The sequence below is a fragment of the Erythranthe guttata genome, chromosome 9 (genome assembly GCF_056151865.1).
Source record: "Erythranthe guttata isolate IM_541 chromosome 9, IM_541, whole genome shotgun sequence".
Classification (NCBI taxonomy): domain Eukaryota; kingdom Viridiplantae; phylum Streptophyta; class Magnoliopsida; order Lamiales; family Phrymaceae; genus Erythranthe; species Erythranthe guttata.
The window spans coordinates 11,037,099-11,054,755 of record NC_142541.1 but is presented as its reverse complement, the minus strand read 5'-3'; the positions used below and the strand labels follow the sequence as shown (position 1 = coordinate 11,054,755).

The 17,657-nt window shown below is 31.8% G+C and overlaps 2 protein-coding genes and 1 long non-coding RNA gene across 3 annotated transcripts; 1 reads left to right on the top strand and 2 right to left on the bottom strand.

Annotated features, from left to right (window-relative positions):
* Positions 1-7,664: 7,664 nt before the first annotated feature.
* Positions 7,665-8,717, bottom strand: LOC148768078 (uncharacterized). Its single transcript, XR_016033641.1, has 2 exons — positions 8,359-8,717; positions 7,665-7,969 (listed from the first exon to the last, which is right to left on the bottom strand). It is a non-coding gene; the product is annotated as an uncharacterized LOC148768078 (long non-coding RNA).
* A 2,116-nt stretch (positions 8,718-10,833) lies between these two features.
* On the top strand, positions 10,834-12,925 carry LOC105950578 (BTB/POZ domain-containing protein At5g17580). The gene is made up of 2 exons (XM_012973944.2): positions 10,834-10,913; positions 10,998-12,925. The coding sequence occupies exons 1-2, from the start codon at positions 10,876-10,878 to the stop codon at positions 12,703-12,705; spliced, it is 1,746 nt and encodes a 581-aa protein (XP_012829398.2). The 5' UTR covers positions 10,834-10,875; the 3' UTR covers positions 12,706-12,925.
* A 264-nt stretch (positions 12,926-13,189) lies between these two features.
* Positions 13,190-16,689, bottom strand: LOC105950624 (exonuclease 1). Its single transcript, XM_012973993.2, is given in 13 exon segments — positions 13,190-13,737; positions 13,819-14,027; positions 14,320-14,412; positions 14,510-14,551; positions 14,553-14,602; positions 14,795-14,895; positions 14,990-15,107; positions 15,202-15,351; positions 15,466-15,510; positions 15,808-15,886; positions 15,986-16,160; positions 16,302-16,338; positions 16,496-16,689. Coding segments are annotated over 13 exon segments (1,629 nt in total). The 5' UTR covers positions 16,574-16,689; the 3' UTR covers positions 13,190-13,285.
* Positions 16,690-17,657: the final 968 nt, after the last annotated feature.

Sequence of the window (17,657 nt, the reverse complement as noted above, 5' to 3'; positions counted from 1 at the left end):
GTCTCGGACTGCAATTTTACTATTTCAGTGCAATATTACTTTCTGCGATAGTAATTAATTTTATTATGTTAATATTAATATTACTGTCTCGGCCTCCAATATTACTGTGGAAAATTAATATTACTATGAAAAATGATTAAAGTTATCGTGCGAAAAAAACAAACAACCTAGTGTTACTGTGAGAAAACATTAATGTTACTGCGACAAAACTGTAGTAGAAATTAGTATTACTGTCAAAATTAATGTTAATATGATAGCTAAAACTACTATCAAAATTAATATTACTGTGAAAAATTATATTACTATTTAAAATTAATATTTGCATGAGAAAAATATATAAACAAAGTTAATGTTACTGTAAAAACAAATAATGCATGCACTGCGACAAAATTTTAAAGTAAATTAATGTAACTGCTAAAATTAATGTCACTGTGAAAATTAATATTACTATTAAAAATTAATGTTATTAAAAAAAATTAATGTTAGTATGGAAAAAAATAATGTTTATGTTAGAAAAATATTTTTATTAATGTTAATATTACTGGAAATATTAATGTTGCTATGAAAATAAATATTACTGTGATAATTAATATTACTGTGTAAGACCTGTCAATGGCGTGAAATAAAATAATTTAAAAAAAATAGAATTTTGTTCATAAAATAAAATTTCAAAAAAAAACAGCCAACGGTGGTGGCGGGAAAAAAATCGGAAAAAAAGTGTTGTTGACATCGAAAATTTGAGATTAAATTACAAAGTAATGGCTTCTATAAATTGACTATTAATTTGGATCTCGATGAAAAGTCCATTATAAATTTGAGTTTTATATCAAAATTTTGAGATTATAATACAGATTAATAGCCCAAGAAAATCGGTTATTAACCTGGATCTCGAAAATGTGCAATGTGGGTTAACTCGAAATAAGTACTAAATTCTTATTCATTTGAGTTAGCTATTTGGGCTTATAAAATCTAGCACACATGGAGTAAGCTGCAAGGGTCCAAGTTCATCGACCCAAGCTTCAAGTCAAGAAACCCTAAACCGAGCCTATAAAATGAGGTATCAAACACCACATATACAAGGACACAAGAATCAAGGCGTACATTAAGCTCTCAAAAGCTCTCAAGTCTCAAGCTCTTGCCACGGCGAAGAACAACAACCGCGGAGGTTCTACATCTTCATCAAGGCGCCATATCCACAAAGACCTAGAAATCCCCAAATCAATTTCTAGATATCCATATCTACTTCCGCAAATCAAGGAAGGAATCAAGCTTTCAATTCAAGAACAAGCTTCGGCCCTTGGATTAAATCTAGGAGAAGAATCAGAGGAATCAACAAAGATTGTAACACATTTCGTTTTGATTAAATATATTTATTTGTTCCTATTTTTTCTTGTCTTGTAATTTATTTTGCAGACATTTAAATTTGAGGTTAACAAGTGTATTTCAAAAAAAAAAAATCAAGACCGTTCAGTGGCCGGAAAAAAAAATGTACAAAGAAAAAAATATTTTCTGAAAAAAAAAATATTTGTTCAAAACATTATGAAAATGGGGTTAATGTGCTATATTTATTAAAATAAATCTAGGGTCAATGTGAAATATTTGTTAAGTTGGGACTTTATGAATGAAATTGATATAAATTATACTGTGAGGTGTATTTTGGGTAAGAGGAGAGGATAGAATTTTTTATCGGACTGTATTTGTTTAGGATAGGAGAGCAAATAAGTCCTCCTCCTTTGGGTTATATGCAGGGCCGGTTCTGAGGGGAGACGAAGTAGGCGGTCGCCTAGGGCCCCCGATTTTTTTCGAAAATTTGGGGCCCCCAAATAATTTTATATACACTTTATATATTAGTAATTATTTTTAAAAATTTATTATATATAATATTTTGAACATCAATTCTAATAAACTAAATGATCAATAGATATTTTTGAAATTTTCTTAACTTTGGGGCCCCTAAATATTAATTTATAATGTCTTAATAACTTATTTTTATTTTAAAATAAGAATCAATATTTATTAGTGTATTCAAGTTTATAAATATTTTTGAAGTCTATTGCTATAAAAATTATATATCACGGGAGGAAGTGAACCAGCAAATCATATTGTTAATTTTAAATTTTTGTCCATATTTTTAGTTACTTTATATTCATACATTTCAAAAAATATTTCGGGGGCACTGCCCCGAACCCCCAGAATCTTTATTTTTTTCATTTTTAGAAAAAAATATAATTTTTTTTACTACATTCAATTTCGAACATCCATTAATAATAAAAAAATAGTTAATCAAATAGGGGCCCCTGTTTTCAATTGTTCTTTAAACCTCGCCTAGGGCCCCCGAATTCCCAGGAACGGGCCTGGTTATATGCAATTTGCCCGGATAATATCGATTGATTTCTAATCTCCCCATACCAAATAGTATTTAGAGCATGTTTGGCTAAGTTTATAAGCTCTTGACTGGCAAATAGGTCCATCACATGGGACTTAAATGCACATTGGTCCACAAAAAAAAACAGTCTTTCAAATAAACTTATCCCCATGTCTTTAGTCTAAAATACCCTTCATAATATAATTCTTATCAATTCCATCCATTATGCTCTAACTTCATTACTATTACACACTAACCCCGGATTTAAACAAATATATCACATTAACCTCCAAAATAATAATTTTTTGAAAAAAATATTTTTTTTTCTGAAATTTTTTTTTTCCGGCCAGATTCCGGCGTTGACTTTTTTTTCGAATTTTTTTTTCTTAGAAAAAAATATTTTAATTAATATTACTGTATTGGCTACTAGATTTATGTCTCATACAGTAATATTACTGTTTGGGACAATGATATTATGAATATTATGTTCCCGAACAGTAATATTATTAATATTACTGTCTAAGGCAGTTAAATTACTGTTGGAGACAATAATTTAGCAGCCATGACAGTAATATTAATTAAAATAATTTTTGTTAGAAAAAAAATTTCAAAAAAAAAAAAAAAAAAGTCAATTAACAGTTAAATTACTGTCTCCGACAGTTAAATAACTGCTGGAGACAGTAATTTAGCAGCCAAGACAGTAATATTAATTAAAATATGTTTGAAGAAAAAAAAATCAATTAACTGTTAAATTACTGTCTCCGACAATTAAATAACTGTTGGAAACAGTAATTTAGTAGCCAAGACAGTAATATTAATTAAAATACTTTTTTTAAGAAAAAACAAAATTATTAAAAAAAAAAAAGTCAACGGTGGTTGACTTACCGGAAAAAAAAAAAAAAAAAAAAGTCAACGGCGGCAGACCGGCAGTCTCCGGTGGTGGCGGGTCAAAATTGGGGTCAAAATTGAAATTAGGGTTAAAATTGGTTAGTTGATGACATTGGGGTGTAAATCATGAAATGGGAGTTGAATTGGGTTTCAATGAATTGGGGGGTAATTTTGGTATATATAAGAAGATTTTCCTTATTTGCAGATAAATTTAAATGAACTGGATTTATTTGAAAAACAAAAAAGTTGAATGTCATTCTTTCAATTAAGTGCCCTTGTCATGAACTTATTTGTCATTTGCCCTGAATATATATATATATATATATATATATATATATATATATATATATATATATATATATATATATATATATATATATATATACTAGGGGGTGTGCACCGCGCAATGCGCGGTGCTGTTTGCCCATTATTTATGCTTTTTTATTTTGTTTTGTATTATATGTTTTTCTTTGTTTTATGTTATTGAAAGAAAAAAAAAAATTATATCAAATTTCAAACATTATTTGCATGGGTTCTATTTGGACTAATATAAAAATAGTCCACACAATAGCATTTACGGATTTAAAACAAATTCTTTTTAAGTTGTAAATAAATTGAACCTAAAATATATTTTAATTAGAAAAAAAAAATTTTGTAGTCTTATTTTGGATTAAATGATTGAACTACTATAAAATAAGAGGAGAAAAAAAAAGGGAAACTATTGATCTTGAGGCCACGTGGGAAATGTTTGGACATATTGAGACAATTTTTGCACTATATTATGTAAGATGTAGAGTAAAATAAAAATGAAAAAGAAAAGGGTGAGAGAAGGAAATAGATTGAAGTCAAGAGAGAGAAATGATTAAAAAAAAAATTAAAAGCTAGAGAAATTTGTTGGGGGAGAAAACAAGATTGGGAGTAATATAAAATAAATTATTTATGGTGACTAAAGTAATATAAAATAAATTATAAAAAAAAAACTAATATAAAATAAAAGAAATATAAAGAAACGAAAGCACAAAATTGTTGGATAAAAAAACAGAAATAGAAAATTAAAAAATGTAGACTGGTGCCCATGAAAGACGTAATTACGTAGGTTAAATAATGAAAATAATTTGTGTTTTTTTAGAGTATTTAATATAAAATTTAAATTGGAAAAGAAGAAAGAATTATAAGAATGAAAAATTGAAAATAAATAAAAAAATGAGATATTTGGGGCCACATGGAAACAATATAAAATAATCTCAGTAGAGAACACCAGCAATTAGGTCGGTGAAAGAAGAGGAGAGAAGATAGCTGGGCCCACATGAGAAGAAAAATTAATAAAAAAGAATAAAGGTAGGAGAGAGAAATGGAAGAAGAGGAGGGAAGAGCAAGGAATTTCTGAAATAAAATAAAAGCAGGAAAGAGAAAATGTGTGCTGCATACGCAATATTGCGTCATGAACCGACAGTGGACCCCTACAGCAGAGTACCGACTGCATTAAATGAAATTGAAAAAGGAAATGCTAGCAGTTGCTTTTGAGATGGAAAATACCAAAACGATGTCGTTTTAGTAATATAGGGGCCAAAAAAAAAGAGAAAAGAATGGGAGGAGAAGCTGGTGGGGGAATACATTCTTATATAGATTAATATATATATATATATATATATATATATATATATATATATATATATATATATATATATATATATATATATATATATATATATAATGTTTAAAAGTACACATGTTAAAAGGTGTTCGATAAGAAAGTTAAGAAAGATCTTAAATTTTTAACAATTACGCTTTTTTAAAAGGTGTTTTAAAAAGTATTTTCACCCACTTTTTTTTATTTAAAATCTTATTTGTTTATTTTTCAAAACACACAAAATACAAGAATCAAATACTTTAATAGATTACATAAATAATAATAACATATATTTGTTTTTCAAACAACATTTTAGTGTAATCAAGATTAATATTAATAATCACTTAAAGTTGAATTATCATAATAATTATAAAATAAATTATTCTAAATTTACATTTTATATGTTAAACAATACTCGAACATTGTTATTATCTCAATTTATAAATTATATTTATTTACAAAAATAAGAACTTTTTACTTATATTAATATATAAATGAGGTAAAAAATTAAAACTTCCATATACATGTTTCTTTAAAATATTTTATCACACATAATTTTATTTTAACACATAGTCAATATCATATCAACGCAAAAAAGATCATTTTTAGTTTATTTAATATATAATTTTATATTATTGTTGTATTTGAAAATAAAGTAATTTGTAAATATTACAATAATAATTTCAGAAAAAAGTAGAAGAATAAAATAAATTTGATAATTATAATGATGTTATGTACTTTTTTGTCATTATGACATTATGACGATAAAAATACTTTATATTTCCAAATATCTGAACAACCTATAAAATCTAGAAATAACTTATAAGCTATATATCCAAACATCCTAAAAATTAAAATTTTAAATAAAATCTAACAATTTATCAACTCATTAAATATATAATCCTTTGTATGAGCTTATAAGATGTTTTAAATAAGTTTAGTCAAACGGACTCTAACTAAGTTACCACATATGTTTTAAAAACCACCCGCTTTGGAAAAACAATTTTGTTAGTTTTATACCATCTGAAATACTAATTGCAGCCGAACTTTTACTAAAATTGGATTATTTGTAGCGGTAGTCTCATTTCTATTTTTTTCTAACTTTCTAAAAAACCAAAACTCTCTCAACTAAAAAAATTCGAAATCTTAGAATCTGAAACTCGTTTGACAAATTTACTGCCGAGCAATAACATGTTCAATGTCCGATCCGGATTACAATTACAAGGTAAAAACGAAGAAAGAGAAAAATGGGTGGGGGGGAGGGGCCGGGGGGTATCGTGCAGTTAGCACGAGACCTCCAAATAATTGAGGATCTCGTGCTACAAAGCACGAGAACACCACAAAACTACCTAGGGTTCGTACCCCAGAGCACGAGATCGTTGGTGATTCGTGTTGTAGAGCAAGAGACCAGGTTGTAAATATTTCTTTTTTTAGTTTTTTAATTTATATTTTACTCATTAGTACTAATATACTGATTATTAATTTTTATACTTTGGTAGGAAAATGAAGGTGAATTTGACGAAGAATATGAGAACAAGTACGAGAATCCCAACATGTGTTATGATGTTCCACAAAACACAAATACTACATCCGAGGTGAATTTGAAGGTCTCGTTCTCTAGAGCACGATCCCATGGAATTTTCCATGGAATCGTGCTCTAGAGCACAAGACATTCAAATTTCTTGAAGGTCGCGTGCTCTAGAGCGCGATTTCTTGGAAGATTTCAATGGAATCGTGCTGCAGAGCACAATACCTCCCTATTTTTCTTTTTTTTTTTCGAAAAATACTTAATCCTAAACATGTTTTTTACCTAAATTGTAAATGAATTTGATTGAAATTAGTAGGATATGAAAAAAAAAATTACCAGAATTGAGACTCGTTTGCTACAGATTGAAAGCCGATTTTTTTTTCAAATGTTGAATTTGTTGAGAGAGTTTGGGAGAGGGAAAGAGAATTTCGAGAAGAAAAAAAATCAAATAAATGAGATTCCAGTATATTCAGTAATAATACCACTGCAAATAGCAACACCCTTGTACTATCTCTCACTTTTAGAATGCCAGTATTATATTATTTAATACTCTAAATTATATCAAACATCAATTCTCACAATGAAACGAAGAGAGCAATTAGTAAAGGGACTATTAGTGAGAACCCCCTCTAACATTATTTTAATAAGGATGGGTCCAGCTCATTTTCCTTTATTAGTGAGAAATCCATTCTTTTTGTATTCTCAAATTTACCCTCCCACTATTCACTACTCATTATCCACTAGTTTGATATATTTTTATTTTTTATATTTTAATTTTAATTTTCGTTTTTTTATTTATTTCTTCTTTAAAAAATAATATTTTTTAAAAAAAAAATATTTTTTATATTTTTTTAATATTTTTCTTTAAATATTCCTTTTCTATATTATTTTAGTTTTCAGTTAAAATAACTATATGCCAATAAAACGACTATTATTAAAACGACTATTATAAAACGACTATTATTAAAACAATTGGTATCAAAACAATGATACATCAATTTCACAATTTATTAAATTAATTATACATTATATTATTTTAGTTGTAAGATTAACTAATTATTTAATTAAAACATCTCCAAAACAACTATTTTGTTAAATGAACTATTTATTCAAACAAACTAAAAAGTAATGAAAACAATAATATTGTTGTGCAAAAACAACTATATTGCTATATGAAAACAACTATATTGAATCAACTACAAATTATTGAAATCCACAAAAGCAAAAGCAAAAGCAAAAAAAACACACCAAAATTCCAACAAAAACGACTATTATTGAAACCAACTACAACCGTAACGAAAACAACTACGACGAAAACTAATGTTATCTTCCCGTCGGAAGATACACATTAATGAAAACAACTACAAAGATATCGAAACTACAAAAAACAACATCGATTTCAGCAAAACGACTATAAATTTGAGCCAATACAACTACAAAAAATACGATCTTCTCCAATTCACCTTCATTACCTACTCTTCAACACGGCACAGTTCTTCATAAATCAGTGTATGTGATTGATTTCACCAATTCAACTACGGAAATACCACAAAATTACCTACGAAAATAACAAATTCAACAGTGAAAAACATCAATGCAACTACGAAAATCACCAATTCAACTATGAAAATATTAAACACATATATTAGAAGATTCATAGATCTGAGGAAAAAAAAGCAATAAACTTAAAGCATAGTTTTCAAGTCGGCAAATCATTAACATAATCAAAAGAACCCATAACAATCTCAACCCTAAAATCTTAAATTAGTCAGATCTTGTAATCTAAAATATTATACCTAATTTGATCCAATCAAACTAAAAAAAGTTGCAATTTTTTTGTACTAACTAAATCGTATACACAACAGATCAACATAGTATATTAGCTTCATATTCCAAATAAATGTAACAAAAAAAAGAACAAGGACACAAATAGATAAGGAAACAGACCTCTAAGCGGCGAATCCGATGATCTTGGAATCGAAAAGCTTCAAGATGCCACCGGAATTGGAGGAGAGCTCCTCGATCTGGATCTGTAGGTTGTGATAGAGGACACGGGGCTCTCGTCTTCGCGGCTCTCGATCTGGATCTGTAGGTTGCGTTCCTCGGCGGGGAAAAGGTTGCGTTTCTCGGCGAAGAGAACGATATTAACAGGGAGAGAGGAAAAGAAGGGGACGGTGGAGAGAATAGGTCAAATATTAAATAATATTACATAAAGGGCAAACTAGGTATATTAAATCGAAATTTAATAAATATTTAATTTAATTTATTAATAAGGGGGGTTTCACTAATAATGTAAAAGGGTGTAGATCCACCCTAATATACCCAAAGATTTTGGGGGGGTTTCACTAATTATTCCATTAATAAAATAGGTAAATGGCAAATAAGCTCATGATAAGGGCACTTAATTAAAAAAGAGACATCTAACTTTTTTATCTTCCAAGTAATTGCAGCTCATTCAAACTTATTTGCAAATAAGGAAAACCCTTTTATATATACCAAAATTACCCTCAATTCCTTAAAACTCTAATTCAACTCCAATTTCATAATTTACACCCCAATTTTGACCCGCCACTGCCAGAGACTGTTGGTCAGCCGTCGTTAACATTTTTTTTCTGAAACTTTTTTGCCGGCAGGTCAACCGCCGGTCTCCGACGTTGACCTTTTTTTTCGAAAACTTGTTTATTCTTAAAAAACATATATTTTAATTAATTGTCTCCAAAAGTAATTTAACTGTCTGAGACAGTAATATTGTTGTCTGAGACAGTAATATTGTTGTCTGAGACAGTATTTTTATTGTATTAATTAATTTTATCGTCTTGACTTTCAATTTTGCTGTCTTTGACCGTAATATTAATGTCTCCGGCCGTAATATTACTGTCTCATGCAATAATATTACCGTTCGGGAGTAATATTCATAATATTACTATTCGGTATTACTGTTTGGGACAGTAATATTAATGGTTTGGGACTGTAATATTAATAATATTACTGTTTTGGTATTCAATATTGTTATTTCAGACAATAATTTTGTTGTTAACATAGTAATTTAGAGAGAAAAAAATTACTAAAAAAAGAAAAAAATCAACGCCATGAAAAAAATTCAAAAAAATAAAAATTTAAATATGAAAAGTCAACGCTAGAATCAGTCCGGACGAAAAAAAAATTCATAAAAAAAATTATTATTTTTTGAAAAAAAAATTCAAAAAATTATGAAAATGGGGGTTAATCTGATATATTTGTTCAAATCTTAGGTCAATGTATAATATTGATGAAGTTAGAGTGCAATGGATGGAATTGATAAAAATTATATTATATGGTGGATATTTAATTTAGAGAAATGACATGAGGTTGGGTTTATTTCCAAGACTGTTTTTTGTCTAGACCAATGTGCATTTAAGTCCCTTGTTATGGACATATTTACCCTTCACCCTAATAAAATTCAATAAGACATCGACTAATGGACAATTGTGTGTCCCTAACAGAGGTGGAAATTGGAACGGAATTTCCGATTTCCGCCGATTCCGATCATTTTTTTTCAATTTTGGAAAAATATTTTCATTCCAAATTCTGAAAATCCGATTCAGATTTTTTTTATCGAAATTGTAATATGTGTGTGTGTGTGTGTGTGTGTGTGTTGTGAATTTCCAAAAATAATTCCAAAATTTTCCGAGTTTTTTCCGAAGATTACACCTATAATATCAATATTAGTATACATTTCATATTTGAAGTGACTAAAAAATTGGAATTTCCAATACCCGCCAATTCCGATCCAAAGATTTTCGATTTCGCAACAAGTTTTTTCATTCCAATTTCCAAAATTCTGATATCCCGTTTTTTCCCCTTTTTGTGGAACATAATTGGAGTGAATTCCTTTTCACTTAGCCAAAAAAATCAGAATTTCCCCAAAAGTGAATTATTTGGATTATTAATTCAAAATAGTATAATGCGAGAGAATAAAATTAAAAAAAAAAAAAATAATAATAATAATAATAATAATAATAATAATAATAATAATAAAAATAAAAAATAAAAAATAAAAAGTCTCATATTTAAATCCCCAAAATATCTTAACAAAAACCCCCCAATATCTTAACAACCCCAAAAACATACATAACGGCTATTAGACTCGTTCAAAACAAGTCTCATACGTATCTCTCTCTCTCTCTCTCTCTCTCTCTCTCTCTCTCTCTCTCTCTTTCAGCTACATCCAATCGTTGGTTATTAGTGTATCAATTTTATTTTTATTTTTTCCTTGGAACATGTATTAATTAAAAGCTTACTAACTCTTCCGTTAGCCCTAACCCAACTCCGTTGACAACGTAACCCATCCGTCGCCGTTGCCGTCAGAATAAGGTAGGCAACTGCATCATCCAATTCTAAATTTCTAATGAACATTTTATTTATCTTTATATCTCTGTGAATTTACAGGCCATTAAGAAAAAGTATCATATGATATGATATGATATGGCAGCAGCCAGAAAAGGAATAGAATGTTCAACATGGTACGTTATTGCTTAATTACTTCATTGAATTTATATATATATATTTCATTTTTATATTAATTAATTTAAATCTTAATAATTCAGGAGAACAAGGTCCAAATTAACATCAGAACTCCAGCTTCATATATGTGGATCACTCTTCACACTAGACAAAGAACTTCTGGCAACCAAATCATCAAAGATAGCAAAGCTAATACACAGAAACCCTAATGCAGACCTCTCCAACCTTCTCCGCGATATTCCGGCCGATCGAGAATCTATGGAAATCGTCCGAAGATTCTGCCACGGCATCGGCACAAACCTCACACCCGAAAACATCGTACGCGTCTCGTGCGTCGCTAAATACCTAGGTATGACCGACGATCACTGCCCCGAGAACCTACTCACTAAAGCCCTAACTTTCTTCGAGTGCCGTGTTATCCCTAGTTGGAACAATTCCGTAAGAGCCCTCAAGAATGCGGAGAATATCCTCGATCATGCATCGGAGCTCGGCCTTGTCGACTACTGCGCTAAGTCGATCATATCGAAGGCCATGGAAGATCCTCGTTTGCTCGGAGAATCAATCAAGATTAATATTCCGATCTCCGATGAAGAAGAGTCCAACGAAGAAAACGTTTATAAACCGAACGCTAGAAGGAAGCTATTCGATATTGAGTGGAAATCCGAAGATTTGAGTTTACTCGGATTAAGATTGTATGCACCTTTAATCAATGCAATGATCCAGCGAAAAATCCCGCAAGAGAACATAGCAGCGAATATATGCCAATACGCGAAAACGTGGCTATTTTCCGACGAGGAAAAAGTAGACGAAACTTCGCGGAGGGAGATTCTAGAAGCTTTGGTGCAGCTTCTGCCTCACGAAAGATATATGGTGACGTGCACGTTTCTTTTCAACATGCTCCGTTACGCTAAATTCCTCGACGCCAGCTCAGATTGCATAAACGGACTCGAGCTAAGAATCGGTAAGCAACTAGACCAAGCCTCGGTCAAGGACATGATGCTAATACTTTCACAAGGGTACGCGAAAGACGAGAATTACGACACGGAGTGCGTTCGGAGAATCTTGAAAAACTTCTATATGCACTACACGGGGCGGGACCCGACGGGGCTAGGGTTAGTGGCGGAGCTCATAGACGAGTTCTTGATCGAAATATCGGCCAATATAGACTTGAAGATGGAGATTTTCGTAGCGTTTGCCGACATGTCGGTGGCGGCATCGGAAGGAATATTGAGCCACCGGACGTCGGACGGAGTATACCGTGCGGTGGATATATATTTGGACAAGCACAGGCATTTGACGGAGTCGGAGAAGGAGGAGATATGTAGGGTTTTGAATTGTAATAGGTTGTCCGGTGGGGCGTGCGAGCACGCGGCGCAGAACGAGAGATTGCCGGTTAGGTTTGTGGTGCAGGCTTTGTATGTGGCGCAGTTGAAGCTTAGGGAGGCTATTGTCCCGAGAATAGTGGGTGGTGGTGGTAGTGAGAATAGTAATAGTGGTTTTGTGAAAAGGGAGGAGGAAGAAGAAGGGGAGAGAATGGAGATAGAGAGGATGGAAAGTAAGGTGAAGGAGTTAGAGAGAGAGTGTAATGTGATGAGGAGAGAGATAGAGAGAGGAGGAGGTTGTTGTAATTGTGGTAGTGGATTTAGTAATTATAATAATGTGGTGAAGAAAAACAAGAATGGGAAAATGAGCATGTGGAAGGAGATGAAGAGGAAATTTGGGTGTGGAATTAGTATGTATGATGATTGCCATTGTCATGTCAAGAAGAAGAAGAAGGTGCATCCAAGATGATATATATATATATATATATATATATATATATATATATATATATATATATGATTGGTTCATTTTTTTTCTTGGTGAGTTCATCTGTAGTTTATTGAGCATGAAACAGGGTCTATATCGTACGGTTTACTTCTTGTCTCGAGTGATTGTGTGTTTCTTTTTCAAAAGAACTTGATAAATAACTGCTTACTTGTTAAATATTTCAAGGTTTTAAGTACTATGAGGTATAAATTAATCTTGTAAGCTAAATTGTAATTGTAACTGGTATAAATTAAATATGTTAACAGTACAGTATACGAACATTAGATTTGATATTTCCTTTTGCCAAAAGGTTAGTTCGGAATCGGAGGCTAAAGATAGTAAAAAGAACCCCGGCCCTATTGACTAAATTCAAGAGTACTTTCCTGGAGTGTTTTAACTCTTCATTTGATGTGTTAAACATTCTTTCGACAGTTCAATGATAGCTTAATATGTTTGCTGCCAAATGTTTATCTGCCATTTAAACTATGGTAAAGAATGTGACAAACGTCTACGATGCTGATGAATGAATCAAAATCTTTATAAATTTAACATGGAAAAAGAATCAAACCCGAGAAAAGAATTTTAAAATACTACTCGTCTTGGATTCTACGGGACCACAAGGACCTCGTTTTAATAACTTGTCGCCTTTCTTTGCGGTTTTCAATAAAGTATTCTTCACAAGTTTAGAATCCACACTTTCCTGCGAGTCAGTAACAATTCTTGAATTCTCAATCTCAGTCACTTGAGAAGCTTCTTCATCGACATCGACATCAACTTCCCGAATCAGCTGAATTTCGTTTTGTTTTCTTTTCTTGAAGGGGTTATTATTAGGAATATTGCTCGACGCGAAGCTAGTCGGGACTTTTTTCTTTTTTTTGGAAGCTTCGTTCCTCAGAGGGAAAGCCAATTTTTCTAAGGCTATAGCTTCACTCGAGTGCAGCACTTCCTGTGTGATTGCTTTTGCATTCACTTGTAATTCTGAAGTGTCGGTTATTGCATGTGGAGGTATGTCACCTGCGAGATTCCATGATTAGTTACGGGATTCAGTTCGGCTAAATCTTTTCAAGATTTTAAACACATAAAAAGAAGACGAACCTCTAATTCTCTTTTTGCTAGTTTTGTGGCGAGAAACTATAGTGAAGGACCCTTCTTGCGTCGATTCAGTACTAGTTTTTTCTTCTCTCGAGAATCTTTCTCGGTGAAAACTAACGTGTCCGGGTTGAAGGAATTGATCAAAAGCCTCCATTGTACACGGATCCAGATTCCCTTCAGCTATTGCAATTGCTATTGAAGGGGATAAATCTCTAACTGCAGTCAAGGAAAGTGAGCAGAAAAAATAAAGGGTAAATTACGGCCACCCCTGATGGTAAGGTCAAATTACGAAAAAACCCCTCTTATTTGGGTAATTACAACCGCCCCTCAACTATGAATCTTCTTACATGTTCATCTTTGCGATGTCAAATGACCCAAACATGAGGGGGTTTTTCGTAATTTGATCTTACCATCAGGGGTGACCGTAATCTTCAACTTTGAATATTAGTAAATTACATTTGATTGTAATATATTCGAGCACAACTTATGAAAGACAGAGGATACGGCCCTAAGAAATCGAGATCTTGATTTTGATTCTGCAAAAGCTGTGGTGAAAGAGGCTTGAGGTGTTTGAGTTGCCTTGAAACTGAATCGTACCTGTCGAAATATTTCAAATAAATAGCAGATTTATAAGGCTATGAGAGATAACTCGAAAGAAACGAAGACTTTTTGTATGTATTTCTGTGATACATACACTCGGGCATGTTGGAATACTGCCACTGCTTCTTTGAAAGTCGTAATCTTCAGGAACTACTTTACCCTTATCAAACTTCAACATTGATATAACCTGAAAAAAATTCAAATATATATTGTTCGTGCCGTCAACCTTTTCAAAATAACTCGAGACATTTTAAAAATACCGAAGTTCCAGCATATCATAAACACAATTATATATCAATATTTGTAGTCTTCACATTAATTGGATTCAAGAAAAGATATTTCCAGTTTCTTTGATATTGCAATAAAACAATGTTCTTACACGGTCAATATTTCGATACTTGGCAACAAAACCGTAAGCTTTTGCAATCCCGACTCCCGGTACTGAAGGAAGAAAATCACAACCAGCCAAAACACACATACCTAAAGAAAGCCATGTTTAGAATTCAATCAAGTGCGCCAAAAGTCAAACTTTTAAAGCTTGTGAAATATTATATTAATATATATACAAAAGTACCTGTGAACAACTCTCTATCGAAGTTTTTGAAAGACGGTACAGAACCAACAGTATTTTTAAAAACCTTTTCCATTATTATCTCTTCACCGTTGCCGTATCGATCCATTTTAAAGACTACCTGCGCAAAACATATAAGAAAAAGTCAACACTGCATAATCGAAACAGAGTTTGAATCTTGTTCGTCTACGTCAGAAATTAATTAAGATTCTTACAGCTGGACAACCATACGCTAATAAATCGCTGTCCTCTGAAATTACTGCAGCTATACCGCCCTTTTCTGCTTCAAGACCTGACAGATACGCCAGCTGTGCATCCGCCTCGTACGGAGCTACAACGTATTCAGTGTTCTCCGATCTTAAAATCTGCAAATTATCCGAATTTAAAATCCGATCAAAAAAAAAATAAAAAAGAATCTGCGATCGTTCATTTCGACAAAAATATGGAAGTACTTAGGAAAGTAAATCGACTTATCTTACCTGGATGAGTTGATATGCCATCTGTGGGGTCACACTCACAGCCCTCTACAAATACATCGAGTTACATTAGTAGACGAATTTTCCGTCTTATGATGAAACAAACACCACAATCTCGAGAAGAAAAAAAATTCGATCTTGATTCGTGTTTTAGCATTCTTGGAGAATCGGGCAAATTTCGGAGCTCTAAGTAGCTCCAGCATTGCATCCCATCCAATCAAAATCAAGAAATAAAGAATTAAAAAAAAAAAATCATACTTCACTGGAATCCGTTTAACTAATCAATGGCATCGAGAAGACCAGTTCAAATCAAGAAGATAAATAAACATAAAAATCGATTAATACCTGAAAAAACTCGGAGGCAGAATTAGAATCGCCGTCGTTGAGCTTTTCCATCGCCATATCGCGATTAGCTTTTCTTCTCCTATATCAACATCAATTCAAATAATTTAATAAATAAAATCGCATAAGTCGAATAAAGACGAAAATCGATGCAACCGTAAAATAAAATCAGTAAACATGCCTGTGCCTCTGATCTTCAGTAGTGGACTTACATGGAATATTCCCTCCGTCGAAAACAACTACCGGAGTAATATTATAGTGTCGAAGCATATTTATTCGATGCATAAAGTAACGTAAGAACCAGTATTTCTTATCCCCTTCCATATCCAAGCATATCTCCATACTACATGAATATGCTGCATAATCATACAATTTATCAAAATCCATTGCACCCAATAATAATGATAATAATAATAATTAATTCTCATATATTCAACATTCTTCAATTACAAAATACATTAAATAAATAAATAAAAGGAAATTTTGGATTAAGCTACCTCCTTTATGTAGCCAAGAGTATGCATCAATACCCACCTGTGTCCACAACCCAGAAGCCAAAATTAAAAATTAAAATAAATAAATTGAACATATAACTGCTAGTAATAATAATTAAAATGCAGAAATTAAGAAAGAAAAAAATAAAAAAATAAGAGGAAACAGTCTATCACTGCACTACACTAGAAATTCTTACACGTTTTCCAGCGTATTTCTTGATGTGAACGGGTTCGACATACGTCTTCATGAATTTCAGGAGATTATTTATGCCCATTTCCTGCTCGATTATTTGATTTTTTCTGATTTGTATATTTATCCTTTTTTTTTTTCTTAATATTTTGGGGTGAAGAAATGGGATTGGAGAAATTAGAGAAGATGGCGGGGATGTAATGTAAGAGTAGGGGATTTTGTTTTTTGTGTTACATGTCTGTGAGGGTTGAGATCAGGAATGACCAACCATGTGTTGCCACGTATTCGAAAGTTTTGGTCCCCTATTTGTTTGTGACGGAACGGGACTTTTTGTTTATGGCATTTTTCATACCCCGCCAAATGAATTTGAACTTCCCGCCACGTCTATTGCCAAAATGGGACTTCACGCACGTGCGGCGCAAAAGCTTTGAACCATATATTTTAGTTAAATGTTATTCATAGAACAGCCATGTAGTGCACTTTTCTATTTATTTGTAACTTTTGTTCAAAACAAATTCAAAATCCTCTTAACCTCTCTCCAACCCTCTTCGAATTCGCCCTAATTAAACGAGCAATCCGACAACGATTTGAGGTAAAACTCGAACTACATTTCGTCAATCCAATGTTTTATTGTTGTCGTCTACTAACAAATTGCATCAATTAGAGGTTTGTTATCGTCGATTCAGAGGACACCGAAAAAAAATACTACATTTCGTACAAAAAATCCTAAAATAAAACAATTAATTTCGTGATTTTTTTCACAAAACGTTGTTTATTTTTTGGATTCCTCTCTGTTTCGTGTATAAAACGATGAAATTTAAACTTAAGTTTCGTAAGTTTTCTTACGAAACATAAGTTTTATTTTTGTTGTACTATGCACGAAACGTTTTTATTTCTAGAGTTTTTTTTTTTTTTGCGGAGAAAACCATGGAATATAAGCCCATGTTTCGTAAGTTCTCTCTCAAAATCTAAGCTTATGTTTCGTGTTTTTCTCCACGAAATAGTGTCTTTTTTTTGGCTTTTTTGTTTTACTTATTATTACTATTTACACATAAAATTAACTTGTTTAATGTCTTATTTGACAGATGGCAGGTAAAGATAAGTCAAAGGCACTTATGCGAGCAATTCGTGCTGAGGCCGAGAAGCACGAGAGCGAGCGGATGACTATA